The sequence below is a fragment of the Pithys albifrons genome, chromosome 4, assembly GCF_047495875.1.
Source record: "Pithys albifrons albifrons isolate INPA30051 chromosome 4, PitAlb_v1, whole genome shotgun sequence".
NCBI classification, from domain to species: Eukaryota; Metazoa; Chordata; class Aves; order Passeriformes; family Thamnophilidae; genus Pithys; species Pithys albifrons.
The window spans coordinates 27,319,533-27,341,844 of record NC_092461.1 but is presented as its reverse complement, the minus strand read 5'-3'; the positions used below and the strand labels follow the sequence as shown (position 1 = coordinate 27,341,844).

At 39.5% G+C, this 22,312-nt stretch overlaps 1 protein-coding gene across 2 annotated transcripts in view; it reads right to left on the bottom strand.

Moving 5' to 3' along the window:
- Window positions 1-22,312, bottom strand: part of TRIO (trio Rho guanine nucleotide exchange factor) — a 252,873-nt gene that overhangs the window by 16,599 nt on the left and 213,962 nt on the right. Inside the window, exons 35-48 of one of the 2 annotated variants that reach the window (XM_071553704.1) lie at window positions 18,945-19,237; window positions 17,172-17,342; window positions 12,198-12,293; window positions 9,983-10,131; window positions 9,230-9,296; window positions 7,674-7,777; window positions 6,906-6,975; window positions 5,345-5,434; window positions 4,655-4,747; window positions 4,011-4,061; window positions 3,718-3,795; window positions 2,675-2,866; window positions 1,596-1,773; window positions 19-788 (exon numbers count right to left, since the gene is read on the bottom strand). In XM_071553704.1, coding sequence (XP_071409805.1) covers window positions 19-788; window positions 1,596-1,773; window positions 2,675-2,866; window positions 3,718-3,795; window positions 4,011-4,061; window positions 4,655-4,747; window positions 5,345-5,434; window positions 6,906-6,975; window positions 7,674-7,777; window positions 9,230-9,296; window positions 9,983-10,131; window positions 12,198-12,293; window positions 17,172-17,342; window positions 18,945-19,237 — 2,402 coding nt within the window. The remainder of the gene's footprint in view (window positions 1-18; window positions 789-1,595; window positions 1,774-2,674; window positions 2,867-3,717; window positions 3,796-4,010; window positions 4,062-4,654; window positions 4,748-5,344; window positions 5,435-6,905; window positions 6,976-7,673; window positions 7,778-9,229; window positions 9,297-9,982; window positions 10,132-12,197; window positions 12,294-17,171; window positions 17,343-18,944; window positions 19,238-22,312) is intronic. The other variant, XM_071553705.1, reaches the window with a different exon arrangement.

Below are 22,312 nucleotides of genomic sequence, written 5' to 3'. Positions count from 1 at the left end.
GAGGTGCTCCGCTCTTACCCCATTACTCTGGGTGGAGTGAACTGACTGCTCGCTGGTCGAGGAGCATGTGCTCATGCGGTCTGTGTCCTTGCTGTGTGAAGAGTGGCGGTGGACCTGGCGCTGGAGGGAGTCACTGTCCCCAGGGAAAGTGAAGGAGCCAGGGCGACTGGCAGGGGATGCTGGGATGGAGCTCCAAAAGGAGCCCTTCTGCAAGGGGCTGCTGGGTGGAAAGGTCTCCTTGCCAAAGGGAGAAGGGAAAGTCGTGGAGAGAGGAGAGTTCATTGGTGAGATGGCTCCTGGCCTTGGCTTCCCAAGCGTCAGTGATCCTATGCTGTTTCTTGTTCGACTGTCCTCTGAGCTTCCACGTGAGTCTTTCTGGGCTCCATCAGCTGAGCCAGAAATGCTTCCCGCTGTCTTCCTGGGACTTTCAATAACTTTCATCTTGGGAATCTGTTCAGCTTCTCTCTGAGGACCATCCAGCTCTGCATTGAGAGGGTGCCTGTCTGGCTGGCTCAGGCCAGTTTCTAAGGAGGTGTTGTACTGTGGCAGGGAGTGATTGTGAATGGACATACCTGACATCTTGTCTGCCTCTGCTTGGGCCGAGGCTGCAGAGGAGACCAGGACTGGGGAATGGTGTCTGACAGGCTGGGGGATCCGGGATGGCCGGCTGCGGCTGGAGCTGGGGATGCCACTACAGCTGCTGGGGGCGCTGCTGTTACCACTGCTGCTCCCGCTGCCGCCTCCACCACTGCTGTGATTCCTCTGGTACTCGATTGGGGACGTCAAGGCTGCAATGGGGGCGGGAGGGGAGGCGAGCAAGGGAAAGAGGGCAGGAAAGGGAACAGGAACAGTTTAAAACAGACATGTTTACTAGTAAAAAGGGGAGTGCTGTTCAAATAGATTTCCTTAACCATGCTGGTCATGCTGTAGACCTCGAATCACTTTTCTGCATCTCACCTTCATGACCTGCTATATTTATCTATATCAAGAATCTGAAACTAGGAAGAAAGGTTTTCCTCTAGGATCACAGCATCGGTGAGCAGCCAAGCTGAGAAAAAGCAGGTCTGACTCCAAATTCTCAACCTGTTGTTCTATTCATTACAACTCCTTAAAAAATCCATATTGGGCAACAACTGATACATATAAAAATACAGCAAGAACCTTCTAGTGTCACAGCAGACACTACCACCTTCTACTTTTCTTCTGCAGAATCTGAATGTTGTTGCCATAGTAAGATGTGACAACAATGGCCACCAGAATAACACAAGTGAAACATATTCTGAATAGATGCTTAAAATTCCACTTGAGTTTAGCCTTTAAAGGCTTGCTTTGCTTAAAAGGGGTACACAGGCTCTCCACCTCAACGTATGGTGACAATCTTGATTCACTTCTACAAAACATTTGGAAAATTTCACCAAGAGAACACCATGTAAATTCAGACTACCACTCATAATAAATGCTAGCATCTGTTCTGAAGCAGAAATGCGGCACATATTCCCCAACTGTTCTGTATTAGCTCAGGAAAATCTAAGAAACAACAGATGAAAGAATCAAGTAATTCAGTTACGAACTTTCAGTGAAAGGAAATAATTTACCATTTAAAAAGTTGCGCTGGTTTTCCAAAATTTGGTTAATTTCATGGATCCATAACTGGCGGACTCCTGGACTGGCAGAATGCAAAATAAAGGTCTCCGTGACATCGCCCGTTCTTGATGTTAGTGCAAATTTACATGGATCGCTGTCCACATTTTCCTCCAAGGAAAGGCAACTCACCTTCATAAAAAAGAAGATAATTTCTTTGTGCATTTTATAAGACACATACCTCTAAAATCTCTTACTTCAAATGACAACCATTCTTTCCTTCAGTAAAATAATACCATGAAATGGAGGATTGCAGTAAACTAAGTATTAGTACAGTTTACTGATACACTGTGTCTGAACAAGTCTCCAGCTGGTCAAGCATGGCCCAGTATTCTCCATCATCCCTCACTTTCCCTTCACGTTACTTAAAATGCTGAGCTTGTCAGGGAGCTCTACCAGTGGCCCACAGCAAAGGCTTCAGCTATAGATACAGAAATTCCTTGGCTCACGCTGTTCAGTCAGAGATATAAACAGGAGGCTCAGCTGGCAGGCAAAGCACCAAGGAGAATTAGGCAAAGCAGGGTCCACCCAAAACACTTCATGAGGAAGGCTGCTGGGCCTTAATATCATTAGGTTTTTCTCAGGAAAACTTGAAGTGGTGAAAAACATTTTTGTTTGCGGGAGAGCTGACATATATAAGGTCATGCTAAGTACAAATGTTATCTACGTATTTAGATATCAGAAAGGATATATAAAGAGTTATTAACCGTATTTGCAATGACTTTGTAATGTGGTGCATACACAGCACAGAGCTGAAAACTAAATTCTTTGTGAATGCTTGTCCAGCTTTGTGCAAGAACGCCGCCTTTGATATGCTTCATGCAGGAAGCATCAGAGTACTGGGATCCCAAGATTTCCATTTATCATCAGAGTGAGAACAAATTTGGTAGAAGTAATTTCAGGAAATAACTGACACCTCACTGTGCTCTGTGATTGCACATGTAGATGTCTCTTGTGACTCCCCACAGAACGAGAAGCTGTTACCTCAGCAGAGTTTGTGCAGGGGACACAAAGACTCACACACAACAGTTACCTTGATACTGTTTTTAAACAAGAATCCAGGCATGGAGAAACCTTTCTTTTTATCTAGCAGCTCACTGAAAATGACAATCTGCTCAAACAGGAAGACCCGTCTCTCCTTGCAGCGTGGCAGAAGTCCTGCATCCTGGTCTGTAACCAAGAATGTGTCCTGGAGCAGGAGCTTACCCTGGGCTACAATTTTACCCTAAACACAGAGGCAAGCAGAAACACATTCAGTGCAGTTCTTAATTTCTTTCCCCAATTAACATTTTTGAGCAGATGCTTATGTCAAATAGCTTTCTATAATTCCCAAGTTCTGACTATGATTGACCATTATATTCATTGGTCCTCCTATACACAAGACTTTCTTGTGCCTTTTCTCAAAAAAACAAACGTCATGAAGACAAAAAACTCCACCCAAACAAAAACCAAAATATCCACTTCACCCTTCTCAATTCACACTCCATTTTGAGGCTTGTAACACTAAGGCTTTCATTTCTCTATTCTCAGTAATTCCAACAGTTACTTATATATTCTTCCAAGGTGCTGAATAGGGGAAGAATTCAAGTTCACACCTGCATCACAGAATACAAAGGACTTTGCAAGCAGAACTTGTGCCTGTGGTCTGGATGATGCATACTGCTTCAATAGCCAACTTCCAGCCCTCCTAGACTTAGCAAAACATGAAGAAGGACTACAGTTGCCTCATGTACATTACTGAGGTCACTTAGTGACTCCTCCTTTGTCTACACTGCTGAAATTAGGTCTGCTCACCTGCTGATAATTGATTACTTCACTATTTTGCAAGCCTTTAGTCAACAAGGGAACTGTAGTAACACCTGCACTTTCTAGATTTTGCAGAAGGACTTACCAAGTTTGACTGACATAGCAGGTCAAGTTTCTCAGGAAAAATTCCTGGGCTAAGACTTGCGTTTTTCATTTACTGCAGCTAATCAGATAGCAGAGCATCACTCTAGCTCAACTCTCCCCATAACAATAATGGTGAATTTCTAGAGAATCTGACAAATTCTCTAAGCAAAACTCCAGCCAACTTACATCAAATCCTTGCAGGCGGCCAACATTCATCATGTCATTACACCGTTTTGGTACTATACACATGACCTCTACAGCTTTCTGTTCAAGACAAATAAAAAGTCAAAGTTTTATTTTCCAAGTCAGTTAGCAGCATAAAATTGTTTCACTTAATATGTTTGCTTTAGAACAGAAATGCAATAAGTAAACACTTATAATTGTATTTTCAGGAAGATCAGAAAAGGAAACTGACTCAGCCAAAACAAGAAGTTCAGAGAAACAAAATTCATGTTACTAAGAGAAAATGTTTCAAATACCTCTAGTTCTGTCGTGTCAAGATTAGCTTTTTTAGAATATTTGAGGAAATCCTGAAAAGGAAAAAAAAACCCAAGTAATATTTCTTTTCTAATTACTCAGCAAAGAGAAATCCTAGAAAATCTGAACTTGCTATCCTCTGTCAGAATATGACAGACTGCAGAAGACATATAGAAAAATTTTATTTTTTAACTGTTTAAGATTTATACACCATTTGAATTTAGCTCATACAAGAATTGTGTTACCCAGGGTTGCTCCTTAGTAAATACTTATGTGATATTAAAATGGTTGCAGGTGTAGAAGCTGAGATCAGTCCCAACTACTCATAACACTTTTACTTCTGAAAACAGTTGAGAGTTCTTTCTCCCATTCACATGGCATTGGTACAAATTCTGAACATTTCCATGTCTTAACATTTGGTCTTTAACTGTAAAAAGAAAAAGCAAATTTCTGCCCAAGCCATTTACTGCAATTTTTATAACTATCTGAGTACGCTTGGAAAATAATCATATGGCATTGCATACAAATCTGCATTCTCTTCAGAAGGGTGGAAAAACATCACCAATAATTAGAAAAGAAAATGTATCTATTAACACATCTATAACATATCTGTTAACCCATCTCAATCATCTCAACATCACTCTACCTTTAGTAAGAGCTGGTATTTCATAATTCTCTGCACAGGTTTTATTAGCAAGTCCGTGAGCTGAAGTCTGTGGCCCAGGCGTTGCTTTAGATCCTGAGAGTTGTAAAACAAACATTTTTGTTTGTTTAGTTAGAAAGAACTTTGTTTGTTGAGTTAGAAACACAGTATCCATTTCAGTATATGGAGAGAGGTATACATGTATATCAGTATAAAGGGCTATTGGACAAGAAATTGGCAAAAATCAGAGCAGAATCTAATGTTCAGTTAGCAAAAGCTGGAGTCCTTCCCCTTATTTCCATCACCTTTTCTTTTTTTTTTTTTTGACAAGACTGCATAGTAAAATGTAATTTTTCAGTCACAGGCTGTATATAGCCTATTTTCAAGAGTGATCTCTGCTCATCCAAAATTGCCATTTCCCTGCACTGATAACTACCTGGGTTAGTGCCAGTAAGGATAAGGCTCTACTGATTAATTAATATCTTATACCTAAACTTTAGTTTTCATCTCTAGGAGTCTGTATCGGATTTAAAAAATCAGAACAGAAATGGCAAGAAATTATAATTTAAAACAGTCACAATGCTATCTGCTGCATTTGTTTGTTTGGTTGGTTTTTGGTTTGATAAACAGAACTGGTAAATCTTATGATATCCCCAAACACTTCACCTGGCATATCCCCTCTCAGAAACTTACCTCAAAAAATGTATCAATGTATTCTGAGACAATGTGCTCAGACTTTGGTTTGTTTTGGCAGTAAACTATGTACATGTGCAACCTTCTTTCCTAGAGGAACAAAGATACAGAATGACATCATTATCAAGAAAAACATGCCAGATTGAAATGGAGTATTATTTTAAGAAGTACAGCTGTTCAAAAGTATGAACTTAAAAAAACTTTTAAAAAGCAGTTACATATGCAGAAATTACAGATTTGAAAACACATTTATTTGAGAATATCATTATGATTTTAAAAAGGCATTACAAGTGAAAAAAATTCCCCCAGTTATAAATCCTCCTGAACAACAGGTGTTCAGAGATGATAGCTCAGCAGGACCCACAATAAAGTTAAGTATGAAAATGGTTATCTTTTTACTTTAGCAAGAGCCATGGGAGGTTGGACCAGATGACCCCACCAACCTTAACTGTTCTCTGATTTTGTAATGCACACAGCCTCTGAAATTGGATATTTTTATTTTAATAATCAGATTATTACTCTAATGTATAAGCATAATGACCTCCTCCTGTTTAGATATACAGAATAGTTAGGAGAAACATTTCAAGTTCTCTATTTAGAATTGGCTGTTCTACTGGAGTTTGAGTGGGGCTGTAGGTGATGAAGCCTACAAATGGTAGTTGTAGCCTGGAAATGGTAGTGCTACTATTTTTTAACTCTGATTCTTTATTTTGTGCACGTGCTTTTAACAACAAAGTAACAAAGAAAAAGAGAGAGAACAACTTCAGCCTTTAAGGTTCATTCTTGATTACTGACCTTGCTGGTTAGGAAGCACACATATACCATGTGTCACATATTACAAACTTTCCTATCACTTTGTTAGGATTAGTTTGCCATTAGAGGCTTTGCTGCCCAGAGTACTGACCAGTGAAGACAAATGGTAAGGAAAAAAAAGAAGAAATAAGATGGAGATTGAAAAGGACACAGGACATAGATTAAGAGCAGGAACTGTATTGTTGTGTCCTTATGACAGTCAGGGCCTTCGTAGAGGATGCTGTAATAGTACCACAGCTTGTCTTTCCATCTGAAGTGGTAAAGGTGCCTTTCAAAGACAACTCAGTTACCATACCAGGAGAACGTAGAACACCAGTCAGAAACAGGGAGAGTTACTTCCTACAGGTTTTGCACTTAGCCAGCAACAGAATTCTCAGAAGGGAAAAGGATACAGAACTAGACTGCATTGAAACTGGAAAGAAGAATGAGCCTCTTTCCAGTTTTTATTTTGTATGTTCCATGGTATTGCATAGACATCTGGGATCAGAAGCAGGTGTCATATGAAGTGACAATTCCCTCGCACTGAAATGGAACTGAATTGAGAAATGTGGCACTCATTCATGTTTCCTCTCCACAGGAAGGTATCAGGGACAAAACCGAAAGAACTATTTGTAGGCTCTTAAAAACTATATCTCCATCTCTTACACTGAAGAATATTGTATGGAACTTTCTTAACTGTGTTGTACTTTGTAATTGAACATGTTGGTCAGTAGCAATAGAGTCTGCCAATGAAGACGTTTGCACTTACATGCTTAACAAACAGGGATCCCAGCTTTTCTGGATCTTCAAGGCACTTCTCTAACTCTCCTAAAAAGAAGCTGAACATAAACAGAATAAGTACTTTTTTTTTTCCCCTGATAGCACACATTATAGCAACAGGTATATAGATATATATATATAGAGCAACTTTGCAAGGGAAAGCGTCTTACTGCAAGGCAAGACACATTGTGTCTCGTATCAGCAGCTTTGGATATTAATGTATGTTCAAAATGACAATGTTAATGGTGTAGTACTTTAATGTAGTTTTTTAAAAGGACACACTGAATCCACACCAAGATGAAAAAAACCCCTAGTGTTCACTAATTAAATTATTTAATTTCATATATATTGATTGAAAGCTTTCTCCTTCCTAGTCTGAATGCCTGGGTGCTAATATTGCCATGTGAACTCTTAACATGTTCTTTAGACTGTATTTTTAGAGAGAAAACAAAGCCTCAAACAATACAGAAACTTCTGTACTTAATACTATCCACACTAGAAATTCTCAGGTGAAGCACTTGCTGTGTATCTATATATATATATATGTACACACACATATATATAGGCATCCTTGTTTAAAGCAAATCTTCACACCAACATTTGTAAGCTGAATTTACAGCATCTGCAACTCAGAGCACAAGACCAGCTGATTTTACCTTGTATCTGAATATTTGAGGAAATAAAATAATTTCTTAAAGTCAGTCTAACATTTTTAAGGTAGAATTGTTCAGCAGACCATTTTCGAGTTAATACGTACTCTCTGTGCCAGTCATAAATCTGGTGAATGTTTCCAAATACAATCTTGTCTTTGCCTTTCATATCATCAGGTACACCATCTTCCTTCATAAGTGCCATATAACCCTGCAACAGTTCAAGTAAATTCATCGTGAACATTCTGACTTTAAAAAAGTGAGTTGTCTTTTATTTTCCCTTTTCCCAGAATTTGTCCAAACTGTCCATGGCAACCACTGGCTTGGGGCACACCCAAAAAGCTGCTCTGTAACATAGCACAACATAGAGCATAGACACAAAGTATCACACATTGGCTAGAGGCTGTCTACATAACACTGCCCAGTGCTAGAAAAATGAATTCACTCCAGGTGATCTGGCCTGCGTGGACAGAACCAAGGCGTGAAGGAAACTCCCACAGTCCTGCCTGTCTGCAGCAGCTGCAATGCTCTGACCAGCAGGGCTGGTGCTGAGCACATGTCAGAGACGCTGAACTGCCTTTTACTCCGCTTGGTGTCTCTTGCTTTAGCTGTCCACACAAACCCCACACCAAAGACTGCTCAGGAGGAAAGCAGCTGTACTTCCTATGGGACTGCACTGCAAGGACCACTACTTGCAGGATGAGCCAACCAAACACAAAAAAGTTGAACATCGATTGTGTTAGCAAGCATTCTGAGTGCAATAATGTTCCTTTTACATTTTCCTATAGTCCTATCCTACTTTTGGTGTCTACACAGTCATCTCACTGAGCAATTCTGTCATATAGTTAGAGCTGTGTTTTTAAATTTTGTAATATTCACGGAACTCTATTCCTTTTTTTTTTTTTAAATACTTCTATTCCTAAGTAGTCAAGTCTGGGTTTAGTTTGCCAAGTATATGTTTTCATGTCTAGCATTTTCACCAGGAATTATTTCACTATTTACAAAAATACACCTATTCATAGCCTTGTAATGCACCCTTTAAATATGTAAAAGCACTTATCACAATGTCAATCTTTCTTTCCCTCCCTCTCTCCCTCTAAAACAGAGTTTAAGAATTGAACGTTCTTAGGCTGAAATTCCCTGTCATGCTCATTGTACTCTTCCAAGTGCATTTTGTCGGTAGCTGAAGACTGAAGGGAGATGTGTGATGCTATCTCATTTTACAGTAGGGGAAGTGAGGAAGTCTAAGGAAAATCTAGCAGTAGGAGAGGAAGGAGGACTTTTAAATTCTGAATAGCTGCTCTGTATGCTGAACCACAGTGCTTTTTTGAAATTTTCCTTGTGCTAAATAAAACCTTCTAGCCTAAGATAACCTTAGGCCAGAGGTAGTGATCTTAAAAAAAAAAAAAAGGATGAAGAACTACACTCCTCAGAAAAACAAGGTGGACATAATAAGAGGAATCAAAAAGGAAGTAAGATATGATGCAGCATTTCTAATAACTAAAAGCCTACAGGAGGGAAAACTTAGAATGCAAACTCTCACATTTTTAGTTTCCTCACATGTTTTGTTTTGAAAAACATTGCAAGGATCAAGCTGCACAGGTGGTTAGTACTACATTGAAAAAGAAAAAAGAAGAAATCAGGAGAAAGGAAAACACCGTACCTCGACTACATAGCCCAGATCTCGCACATAATCTCGTTCTGTTTCCACCAATTCCTGTAAGACATAGCTACAGTGGAAGGAAAATGGTGAACACGTATTAAAAAATGAAGCAGATTCTTTAAGAGGATTAATGGCATACAACCTTTTAGACATTTGCAGTCACATATGTTTGATAGGTAGAACTGAAATGGAAGAATTAATGTACACTGGTTCTAAGCAAGATACTGCTTTGACTTTGAAACTGGACAAGACTTGCTTCTGTTTATTTAAAGTTATGTGTTTTCTTAAACATGACATTAAAATTAAACATTTAACTATTGTTTAAAATAAAATGCTATTACGTGTCTGGTCTGGAGACTCTTAACTATATGAAGTATTACTTCTACACCCAGGTTTAAAAAATTTTGAAACCAGACATGTTTTTGTTCTACCACAGTAACAGTTTACGACTACATAAAGAAATTAAGCATGAGGTGGAGCAAAATGAGGGGAATGACCATTTTTTGAAACCTAATACTCCTATGGACATTTAAAGATCAACATCTCCCTGAATAAATAAGAGTAACACATGACAGAAGTCAAGCACAGGAAATTGAAACTGCAACAGATGTCTGAGAAACATGACCACATGCTTGACACCTAATACATGTTCCCCCCTTCCCTTCAGACTAACTGCTTCTGCTGCCAGTTCAAGATGAGCATTGGAAAGAAAAAAGAAAAATTATAAAAGATTGAGTGAAGATGTGGTCTTACTGTCGTCTTTTTAAGGAGCTGGATTTCCTTTCTTCCATCTCATCTATGGGTGACGAGGAGGACAGAAGGGAGTTATCTGAGGGGTTAAAGGAAGGACTGCTGCTGTCACCTTGATCTACCAATAAGGAACTTGGACGGTCCTCCAGAGCCTGAGAAGGTATTCAAGACAGTCAGCAACAATGATTGATTTCTTCTTTATGCAAAAGACACATTACATGCAGCTGTACATAGGAATCTATGGGAGATCAATTACTGTTATCTATCTTGGCAAAGCAAATCTCAAGCCTCCAGAAAATCAGCCAACAATATGAGTTTCCAAGATAACTGAGCCTTAGAGAAACATGTTTGAGATATGACAGTCTTTCCTTCACAGGAAAAGAATGGAGTTGAGTTGGTTTAAGCAGCAATGGCTAAAGCTCAGACGATCCTGGTAAGGATGTAAGTACTTTTATGGTGGAAGCTGCACAGATGTGCATTCATTGCCATATTGTCATATTTAACTTCTGGCATATACAAGTTAGTTTCAACAATAACTAGGACATCTTTAAAGGAAATTCTTTGGATGTTACATTTGTTAACACAACAGAGTAGCATTCTTTGTCAGACATTTTGTTTATCTTATTAACTAGCCAAAATAGTGACTCAATGAAGAAAAGAATGACTTCTATACTGTCAATATTGCTTTTGAACTTCATGACAGTTCAGATCCTAGGAAAGAGTGCCTGTGTTTGGTGCCAAATACACTGTCTCCTTCGCATGGGCTGAACAGGCTTCTGTTCGTATAAAAGATGGAGAAGCAATGGGAGAAATAACATGAACACCTTCTATGAAGTAGTTATAGGATTTCTTTAATTCAAGCCCATAATCTTGGATGAAGCTACATTTTCCTTGCATGTGATACAGCCCGTAATGCAAGACACATTTACTTCACCAGGGTGGGGTTCAGCTGTAATCTTTTTTCTTTTTCCACAAGAAGTAAAAAACCAATAATGATATGACTGGCCCAAAAACCAGGGGAAGATGACCCTTGGCTAAGACTGTGAAATGAGAACATCTCCACCAGGGAGTATATGCATGGATCATTCAGTTATATCCGCTGCTAGGCATCCGGAAAGACACATGGACCACAAAACTTTCCATTTACAATAGATTGTGTTGAATTTTCCCATAGATTACTTCTTATTCATTGTTCTGGTGCAAGGGAAGTAAAAACCAAAGTTAATACTCCAAGAGAGTGCAGTAATCGTTCTATGTTTATTCTTTCTGAATGAGGAAATATAAAATAGAAATGAAAATTTCCCATTCTGAAATTGAAAGCTGCTAAAATTTAGAGTGAACTTGGAAAACATCATCCTCTGATAATATGGGACTGCCATACTGCAGTTCTCTATAGTTTCAGAGGCCCTTCTGTTAAACCCAACGGGGTCTATATTGCAAAAGCCAGATTTAAAGATTTTGAGGAAATCACAGAATTGCTGAGAGACATCTTAAGACCATACAGTCCAAACTCAAACAGGGTTAGCTAAAGCAGTTTTTCCAAGACTGGGTCAAGCTGGATTTTGAATATAAAGAAGGGCCTCCCTAGAATGACACAGTCACCCTATTTTTTGTTAACGAGCATCTTCAGAGAAACAGAAACTTTAAAACATAGAAACTTAAAAAATTGACACGAATTTCTCCTACTTAATTTGTTAGCAGACACTAAAAAGCAAGAAAGGAGCCACTAACATGCAAAATGATCCCATTACTCTTTTACTTATTTCTTCATTATCACATTGTCTAAAGAGCAACTAGATAATGTAAATATTTCTGTTGTGAGGATTATCTGCTTTAGCCGTTGACCCTTGCAAGATTTGCAAATTATTTGCAGGGATTCTTTTCATAAAGGTCTATCAAAGACCCTGGGTCTTTCCATTCATTCTACTAGTAAGACATTTATTTTCTTTTTACTAACAGGACATAGTAAATCTTCTGCCGTCTCCTCTCCCCCTTACTTACTGATTTTTGCTCCTCCACATAGCCATTTACCTATTCAGTAAATGCTTTTACAAAAGAGTGTGTATAAAATGACCTGTACATCAACCCAGAAAGAGACTTTTGAAACGGGCAGCAAGTTTTTCAAGTCAATGGAAAGCATGTAGGTTTTCTCTGAATAGCAAGCTGGGACTTGCAGACACAACCTCTTTAGACACATACATGTGCTAGTCAGCCTCACCATTTTACTTTTGACGAGCTCTTCAATTGCACTGACGAGTTCCGCAGCACTGGGCGTCTCAGAGCTGGTCGGCCGCACCAACAATCGAGAAGATGTCTGTGCAATGACACAAAGGAAGGAAAATCCCAGAGTTAGCCTGGTAGTTGCTCAAGGATCAAGAGACTTCCTTCCCTTCTCTGTCAGACAAAGGTACCTGACAGTGACAGTCAGTGTAACATAACACTAAGATCATCCCTTCCAACTTGGGCAACTGGAAGTTTCAAGTAAATCCCACAGAAGTTAAAAGCAGGGATAAAAATTCCTGTTCCTACATGCAATAGAAGCCAAGGAAATATCTTCCATCTTGCTGATGATAATTTCTGACAAATAGCTATGAAAATTGCCTGAGCTGACCCAATGGAAAATAAACAGTTCGTTAACCCATTTTACTGCTGCATAAACAAAACAACTGCAGAACAGTAACAGCAACCAAGAAGACTTGAAATAAATGACAAAGCATTGCTACATTAGAAAAAATACACCAGTAACTCAGGGACATTTACTTTTCTAAAGGAGCTGGGGTTTAATGCCCAGATTCAGGTGGGAAATTGAGCTCACCATTCCTTGTGCCATCCATTTTCCCCAATGGTATGTGTAGAGCACAGAAGATCTCTGGCCTCAAGCTATAAAATGCCAGTTTATAGATACAACTGAAGGTAAGAGATGTTCACAGTAAAGGATTCTGGGAGAAGGCCATTCAATTCAGCCTCCGTAATTTGCAAACAGAGATGTTTGCATATTACATTTATCATTTAGTAACTGGAAAGTGGATACAGGGTGTAATATGAACCTTACTTCATATTACGAACAGCACAGTGAACATCAGGACAGGATAAGCTGTCCTGCAAATGTTTCCAACAGACCGGACAAAGAAATGACTTCACACAAGAGGTTCTGTTCAAGTCAAGCATGGGTGTAACAAGACTACCCATAAGCAAATTATAAAAACAAAAACAAACAAAAAAACCAGAAAACCAAAAACCAACAGATTTTGGGTAGTTTGCCTTGTATTTGCCTTATTTGGAAAGGAACACAGGGACTGGGTAAGCAAAGGAAATACAGATAATTTTAAACAGAAAGATATGGGAACTGAGCCAAAGCAGAGACAGAACACAAGTCAACATAATGCTGCATCAGAGTTTACAAAAAGAGAAAACAAAAAGCGAAAATAATTAGTTTCATATTAACACAACTGACCTTGAAACTTTAATGTTGCTTATCGAAAAATTAAATGCAAACAACTTGTAAACTGCCACCAAATACAAATCCATGATGTGTGCAATGATTCTACTGAATGGAAGAATGCATACTGTGCAGATGAGCTCTTAGGGGAGAAAATGGTTCTGTTATTTAGTGATATTGGACAAATCAGCACGGCCTAGCACATGCTGTTTGCACGAACACCAAAAACTGAGCAAACCCATAGCTGGTCTGTCTTTTAGGCAATTACATGCCCTTGACATCTGGCTGTTGACCACATTTTCCAAAACTGGGCTTGTATGTGGGTTTTCACTTTGGATATGGAACTCATCTCAGTCTTACAAAACACTTTCAGTTCTGGAATCTGAATCTGGTCATAGTCCCTTCTCTCTGTTACTGCTCTGTTGGGGTATATGGGATGTGAGTGCTGGTAAAACTTCAGAACCGTTTAGTTTCCAGTTCATGTGGTTACATCACATATTATCTAAAGAAGAAGGAGCTGCAGAGATGAAGTCTGCCTGCAGACTTTGCTGCTGATGTACTATGGAAGGAGAATATACTCCTTGCCCAGAAAACAAGGAAAGGCAGAGGGAGTAACTGAGCTCACGCAGGTGTGAGATGCTGCTAGGGCCCACAGCAGGCTGGGAAGGGAAGGAGAAACTCAGCTGGCAGGGAGTTTTCAGCACTGAGTGCAGACAAGAAGCCCTCGAGAGGAAAAAATGCTCACAGAGAGGCACAGACGAAAGCCAAGTCTCTGAGGTCACTGAAAGGAGGAGACATTCCTTGGGATCTGGAGTAGTTGAGCAACCCAAGAAACCACTCAGCATGGCAGGAATGTGAAGCAGGACTCCACCCAGAAGGCAGACAACTGAGAATTTGTTTTCAAGTCTTTTAATAATCAGTAACTCCCTCAATAGAGCCAAATACCTTCTGGTGGGTAAAACTTTCCTTTGGCTTCTCACTTCTGCATTTCAATAAAGCATTTGCTTTAGGTACTAGAAATTGGTGGCATGTGGACTTCAGGGAGGCACACATAACCTCCCAAGCTGCCCATAAGAGGACTTTTTTGCCTTTCCACACACAGGACAGATATTGCGTAACAACACATCGCAGAACAATCACTATTTACATGCTTTGAAAAACTATAGTATAAGAGTAACTTTACCAAATTTTAACTTCTCAGAAGTCTTCTCTAAAACGTAGTTCAAGCTGCTTTAAAAACTGTCCCAACATGTTTTTGCTGCAGTGGGTGCATGTTAACAGCTTAAGAAGTTGTGCTGGTTTTGGCTGGACTAGAGTTAATTTTCTTGACAGTGGCTGGTTTTGGATTTGTGCTAAAAGAAGTGTTGATAATATAGAGATCTTCTTATTATTACTGAGCAGTGCTTACACAGAGTCAAGGCCTTTCTGCTTTTTGTATGGCATTACTGGTGAGGAGGCTTGGGGGTGGGGGTGCATGGGAGGCTGGGAGGAGACACAGCTGGGACAGGTGACCCAAACTGACCAAAGGGATATTCCACACCATGTGGAATCATGCTCATGATATAAAGTGGGGGGAACAAGGAGGAAGTGGTGGTATATTTGGAGTGATGGCATTTGTCTTCCCATTACACGTGATGGGGCCTTGCTCTCCTGGAGATGGGTGGGTAAACACCTGCCTGCCCATGGGAAGCAGTGAATTAACTCCTTGTTTTGCTTTGCTTCTGTGCATGGCTTTTGCTTTATCTCAATGCACAAGTTTTCTACCTTTTACTTGACCCATTCTCTCCCTGACATCACTGGTGGGAGAGTGAGCAAACAGCTGCATGGTACTTGGTGGCTGGCTGGGGTTAAACCACAACAGAAGTGAAAGTAAAATTTACTGTGGATTGAAATTACTCAAAAAATCTTACTCTACTGTGGTAAGGGTCTGACTTTGCACCAGAAACACACAAGTGAGCAGACACTAATTTACAAGCACATATTTTCACATAACTGTTCTTGCTATGTAAAGAACTATCTTTCTCTGGAGAACTTTTTATAATACTTGTATATAAGGTTTTTTTCTGACACTGAAGGGACATGCAAATATGGCAGCTCAGTAGCAGGAACTTAAATATATTTTCACCGACATTACTTTCATCCTATTTCTAAATCTCAGATGAGGTTATATATTCTAGCAAGAAAACATTCTCTTAGGTCTAAAGAGAGGCCTATTTCAGCTTGTATTGTTTCCAGAATATTTCCCAATATATTAACTCTCCAACCCATATGTTACACTTTTTCAATTTGGAAAACACATGGGAATTAAATATACATAGAGCACAGGAACCAGTCATGTTGCTCCTACAAATGATAGTTTCAGGGATGAGTGAGATTCCCACGAAAGGAGTGTTTTTAAAGCAAGAAAAAACTCATAAATAAGATCAGCCAAAGGTATGAATAACATCTGCATCACTGAGTACAGAGAGCGATAGGTCACAAAATTCATTAACAATACTCAGTGCTGTAGATTAAAAAGGATAAAAATTTTAAGGAGCAAAATGGGAAGAAAGCAGTAATGTGCATATTTGCTGTACAAATCCAGATTTTTTTCCTTTCTAAAACCCTCTATTTCCAGAGTCGATACTTCTCTACTAAAAATCTGATCCAGGTTGAAAATGGAAATAAACCCTCTCAATGTATGAATGCCATAACGTTAAAGAAAAGTAGATCATACATAAGTCAGACTTCCTTCATGCAGTTATTATCTACATACAAAACTTCATTACTGATGCAAACTTTTTACCCTCAATTTTAATGTGCCTTTGTTTGTAAAAGTCAGCTGGATTACGTGTGGCAAGGTTAGAGTTAAATTTCTTCACCACAGCTGGTGTGGAGCTATGTTTTGAATTTGTGCTGGAAACGGCATTGATAACTCAGGGATGTTTAGCTATTGCTGAGATGAGCTCACACAGTGCCGAGGCCTGTTCTGTTTCTCAACCCACCAGCGAAGAGAATGGCAGTGCACAGGGAGCTGGGAGGGGACACGGTCAGGACAGCTGCTCCCAACTGACCCAAGCGATATTCCATACCATATGGCATCTTGCTCAGCATATAAAACTGGGGGAACAAGAAGAAAAGGAGGATGTTTGGAGTGATGGCATTTATCTTGCCAGCCATGCTTTCCTGGGGATGGCTGAACACATGTCCAGCCACGGGAAGGGGTGAATTAATTCCTTGTTTTGCCTTGCTTGTGTATGCAGCTTTTGCCTTCTCTATTAAACTTTCTTTATTTTGACACATGAGTTTTCTCATTCTTCCTCTTCTGATTCTCTTCCCCATCCCATGGGGGTTGTGAGCAGTGGCTGTGTGGGGCTTAGTTTCTGGCTGAGGTTAAACCATGAGAAATAATACCCTTAGGTGGTAATTCCTCTCTCTCAGTCATCACCACCCAAAAAAAAAAAAGAAAAAAAAGGTATGATTATAAAATTAGATTCTAATAACTAGATATAGCATAAGTCAAACAGACATAAATCAGTCACACACAAAGTGATCCTTTTTCACATTTAAAGTGATAGTAGAAAAATTTCTACACTTGCACTTTTAAGATAGAGAAGTAACTAATTAATGCTCTTTTCACAGAACACCCTTTTACTGTTGTCTGAAGTTGCAATTGTATTACGTACAATCTGGAAACCTTCAGAAACAGAAGGAAGATTTGTGCAAACAGAGGTCATCTCAACATGTGAAGCCTTCCCCACTTCCTCCTCCTACCTTGTCATCCTGCGAGTCAGGCTGGAGAAGACTGTGTTGCTGAATTGCCATCGGAGGAGGAAGTGGTACAGCATCTGCTCCCTCCTCGCCTTCCTCCTCTCCGCAGCTCTGCATGCCTGAAGAGGATGACTTGGAGAGAGTGCCACTGCTCAGCCCCTCATTTCGACCTCTCTGTAAAAAACACCGAGATGTTCAAACTCTGTTATCTTCTCAACAGCATGAAGCTTGCTATCACATGCTTGTCTTAAGCCTGTTCTGCAGTTTCAGCCCTCTCACAACAAGACAAGATGATCCAACACACAGAGTACAAGTCCTTAGCAGAGGGGGAAAATACAGATGCCAAAGACAGTTTTCAATGTTTGGTAAAAGCAGATGGATTGAGATACTAAGAACAAGACATTCAGTTTGAAATTTACTACAGGAAAGTGTTATCAAAGCCACACTTGCTTTCCAAGTTCAGTTCTGCAAAGAGACATCCTTATCTCTCTGAAAGACGTATGATACATAGCAAGACTTGTAAAGGACAAAAAACCCCCATCACTACATGAAGTATTTTGTCAGTTATCCTTTCTGTCCCACACAAGAAACTATGATTTCAAGTACCCAAAGTTAAATATAACTGATCTTACAGGATTAATTTATCTATTCTTACAGGAAGACAGCATAGATGGTTATTGTTTTCTCCTGCCTTGAAGGCACTGGCCTTAGATTTTCCCCTCACTTGCAGAACTGCAGAATAACAGATACTTTCAGAACAATGCTGCAACCGCAGCACAGGGGGTCTCTTTCTACAGCCTGACATTCAAGGACAGAGGCCAATATTCATTCCTAAACATCTCTCAGTTCAACATGCTGCCTAGTCTCTAGTCTCTTCTTTCCCTAAACTCACTGTATAACTTCAGTAATGCTCCAAACTTGTATCAAAAGGCATTAGGAAGAAGAAATACAATGCAATAAATAAAAAATTGGGCATCTGCATGGTAAGTACCAAAACTGACAGAGTCAATCCTGGTAAAAGGGAATAACTGTATAACATGCACCTGGCTGTGCCCTTGGAAGCAGTAAGATTTCATTCATTTCAGCCTGAATCACAGGTTTGTAACAGAAGAGAATTTGGCTCTTATCTGCACCTAACTGCAGGCCAGCTTTGTTCATATATGAGTTCCAGGCTTAGAAGGAGAGACACATGTTGGTGGAAGTAAGGAAAGGCCTCAGCAGGATGTCCTTGGAGGTGAAATTCAGAACAGCTGATGATTTCTTTCCCTCCAATGAAAATTGCAATGCATATTATTTGACTGATGGAAGCCACCTTTTAATTTGAAGGGCCAGTAATTTTTCTGTGCTCTGGCTCTTGCTCAGGGTGTAAATACAGCTTTATTAAGCACTTAAGCAGCTGTCCCTATTTTTTCCCTGATCCATCAGCAAGAAAAGGAAATACATAATGACCAGATTATTCCCAGACCTTGATGCACCTTTACTCACAGAGCCACTTTCCTAATTAGGATAAGAGAGCAAAGCCAAAGAACAACTTTTTACTCTCCTGTTTCCCTTTTTCAATTAAACACCCTTCACAGACACTCTCAATGCAGAGGGCATAAACTGTCCCTGGCAGAGTACTCATGCAGAGTACAGCAGTCATCAAGAATGAACACAGTGCACATAACACTTTGCGCCACTGGTGGACGGTCAGTTGAGGAGACAATCTCCACCTGACAACATTAATTCTTTCAAAAACATAAAAACAAGCCTTGGGAAGCTGCCCTGATCACTTACCTCTTCAACAGTTTCATCTTGTGGGGTAGCTGCACTATCATCAGAGTCCTTCTGAGAGCCTGCATCGGCACTTTTCCGAACTTCTCTACTCTTCTTATGCTTGTGAGCCAGTTTTTTGACATGCCCATCTGCTTTTCCACTGCTAAGACGCCTCACAGGACTGGTAAGCCATTTCCTCAAGGTGTTGCCAGGGCGTTTGGGGCCTGGGGAGCTCTGAGCACCAATCATGTGGGGCTGAAGGGATGTTACTGAAGCAGGAGGACTGGCATCATTGCTGGAGACTGAAAGGGAGTCTGGAAAAAGAAGACAAAAAGGAGCATTTTAAAGCTTAAACATGGGCAAGTCAAAAACAAGGCAAAAGGATGTATGTAATAATGGATATTGGATTGGATTTATGGACAAGTCAATCATGTTATTTTGAGGTAACCTGGCCCTTAATGACACCACAACTATCAGAATTCATGCTGCATGTAGCTGTCCACACATAAGCACAATTTATGTGCTTGTAACAGTCAAGCTTCATTAAATCTCTCTTGCCTCAATTATAATTCATACCTCCCACTGCTGATACTTATTTGATAGTGAATTACACTATTCATATGTCATCTAACTTTATGGAAGGATATGCTTGTTTTATCTTTTAATGTTTACTGCTTTGAGCAAAGACATGAAGGGTAACCATAATTGCCTTAACGAGATAAGCAAATAATTTTTCAAACACCAAATTCAATTAAAAATGCTCCAATTACTTTATTTATTTATTTATTTACCCTGCCCTTGGGACAAAGGGAAGTAAAAATTAGAAGACAGTTAAACGTCTGTCTTTTGCTTAAATCTTCTCATAGTTTTGGCTTTGTTTTGTTTGTTTTTAAAAAGCACAAAGCGACATTGCAAAGCCCAACTTGCTGAAATCTCAGGATCAGCAGTAGTTCTCAGCATGACACGCTTGAAATTCTGTAACAAAACAAAGGATACGCTTTTCTCAAGCCATAGTTAAATGTGCACGAGGTCAAGAATACTTTCCCACCGAGGTTCCTGTCACTGGAACAGGACTGTATGCTTACAGCGAAGCCCCACTGGTTAGCTATTGTGAGACTGGATTTCTTTTTTCCCCATGCAGCACAATGCTTTTTCCCCCAGCAATTCTCTTTTCCTAAAAACATACGTTTTGGCGGGGGGAAACATTCCTGTACACCACTCCTACAAATATTATCTACCACTAGGGTATTAACAAGACTCTCCTAGGTTGTCAAATATGGTTTTTTTTCCCCTGTGTGTGCACTTTCACAGAAAGATAGTTTACATAAGGATGACATAAATAATGTTTTGTTGAATGTTTCTACCGCTGGGAGTTAAATGCAGTGCTTGTGTTCCTTCTTGAAGCTTGACACAGATGTTCAGGTCACCTGTTCTGGCAGCGTTTCAGTAAGAGGTGGGTGTATTGCCAGGCCGAGCAGAGATAAGTTTGAATTTTGTAGAATAAAATGATCACACTGATGTAGCAATACACTCCATCATAAACACCCACATGCCTGGATCCATGCACAAGTATGTGAGTCTGTTCCGTTTCCACAGAGCACTAAGTGTAAATGATGGTTTTGAATAGAGATGGGGGAAGAGACATAAAACATGAATATAAAAAGTTAGGATTTTTTATTCTTCCTGCACTATTCAAGCTGTTTCAAAAAGGGCACCCTTTCCTTGGAATCCCAATTGTGCTCTATCATGCTGTTTGCAAAAATTCTTCTCTATTCCAATAAAACCCGTGTCATGTCACCATTAACACACACCAGTTTTGATGCCAGGAACATCTGTATCTTATACTGTATGAACACATACATGATAATTGCTGTTAACCACCACTTTCATTTTGTTTCCATAAAGCAGAAGATAAACTTTATAAAGCATACTTTCAGTCTAACAAGTTAGCTGCTAAACTTTAAAATCAGGATTCATCTACAGAATTATCTTCTAGCCACAACTGCAGCTGTTGTGCACACAAGTGAGTTCCTGTGATGCCATTAACCTGGTTTCAAGGCTTTAAGTAATGGGTACTACATAGCCACACTAGTGGTCTTTGTCTCTAAATCTTGGGATAGCAGTGCTACGGAATTACCACATTATTTTCCTGTTGAGGTTGAAAAGATAAGGAAGAAATTAATGATCTACAACAATGGTTTTCAACTTGCAATTTGAATATCCCTCAAGGCTCCTGGATTACTGTTAAAGGGTTATCAGCACATATGCAAGAAAAGCAAGCCTACCAGCCATCAGCATCTACACCATGACAGAGTTTTTACTTCATTAAAAAAGAAAGTACTCTGCTTATTACAAAAATTCCAAACAAAACTTGCAACCATCTGCAAGCTCTCCACAGGAATCCAAACAGTTTCCTATTAAACCTCTGTAAGAAGTTAGATTGACTGCTCTTTGACCAAACTTAACTTTACCTTTACTGTATTACACATTTTAATTATTATCAGCTGCCTTGTTTCAGAAATCATCATCACACCACCACCATTATCAGCTGGTGGGTATTTCAGTAAATAACCACCTTCTACTACTCTGCTAGTGGAATACAGAAGATGAGAAAACACTGCTGGTGTTCTTGTAAATAAGTCTCTTAAAGTGCAAACTAAATGCCTCGTTTTCAAGATTCGCAAGCTTGAAGATGTTATAATCACTCAGCCAAGTTTTTCTTTCATTTGTATATATTTTTCTATTCAATGACAATTTATACAAGGTTACTTCCATACAAATAAAATAGAGAACATGCATTTGTTTATATAAAAAGAAAAAATCAAGCCTTTGCAGAAGTTCACCATATACTGCTTTCTATTTTGGTATGTTGCTTTTCTTTCCTTTACAATTACTCCTTTCTAACAAAAAGGCAGTGTGGTGGTGCAGTAACTGATTGCATAAGATTTGCTTTTACATAAACATGGCTATCTCTAAGCATGTAATATGCCTGCAGTTAATAAACCCATTTTTCTTTTTATAAAATCTGTGCTCCACCTCCTCAAATTCTCACACATCCCTTTGACAATCTACACGTACCAATTACCAAATTTCTTGTAAAACCAAGCAGTGCAGGGCAGAACCCCTGAAAATGTGGAAGACAAATACTTTTGTCTGATTGCACTTTTGTGGTACCACTCCTACTCTTAAGCCAAGTCAGCCAAGAGTTTGTGGGCAGGAGGAGGGAAGAGAGCATGAAACACATACAGTCTGCTGGAGTGGGGAAGATCTAAGAGACAAAACAATGTTAGCTAGACGTGTTCTGCAGTGCATACTTTAGCCATATCCTCCCACACAGTATTAGTCTTCATTTGGTGTGCAGTATGTAACTGCTTCTTATCTTCTCTTCT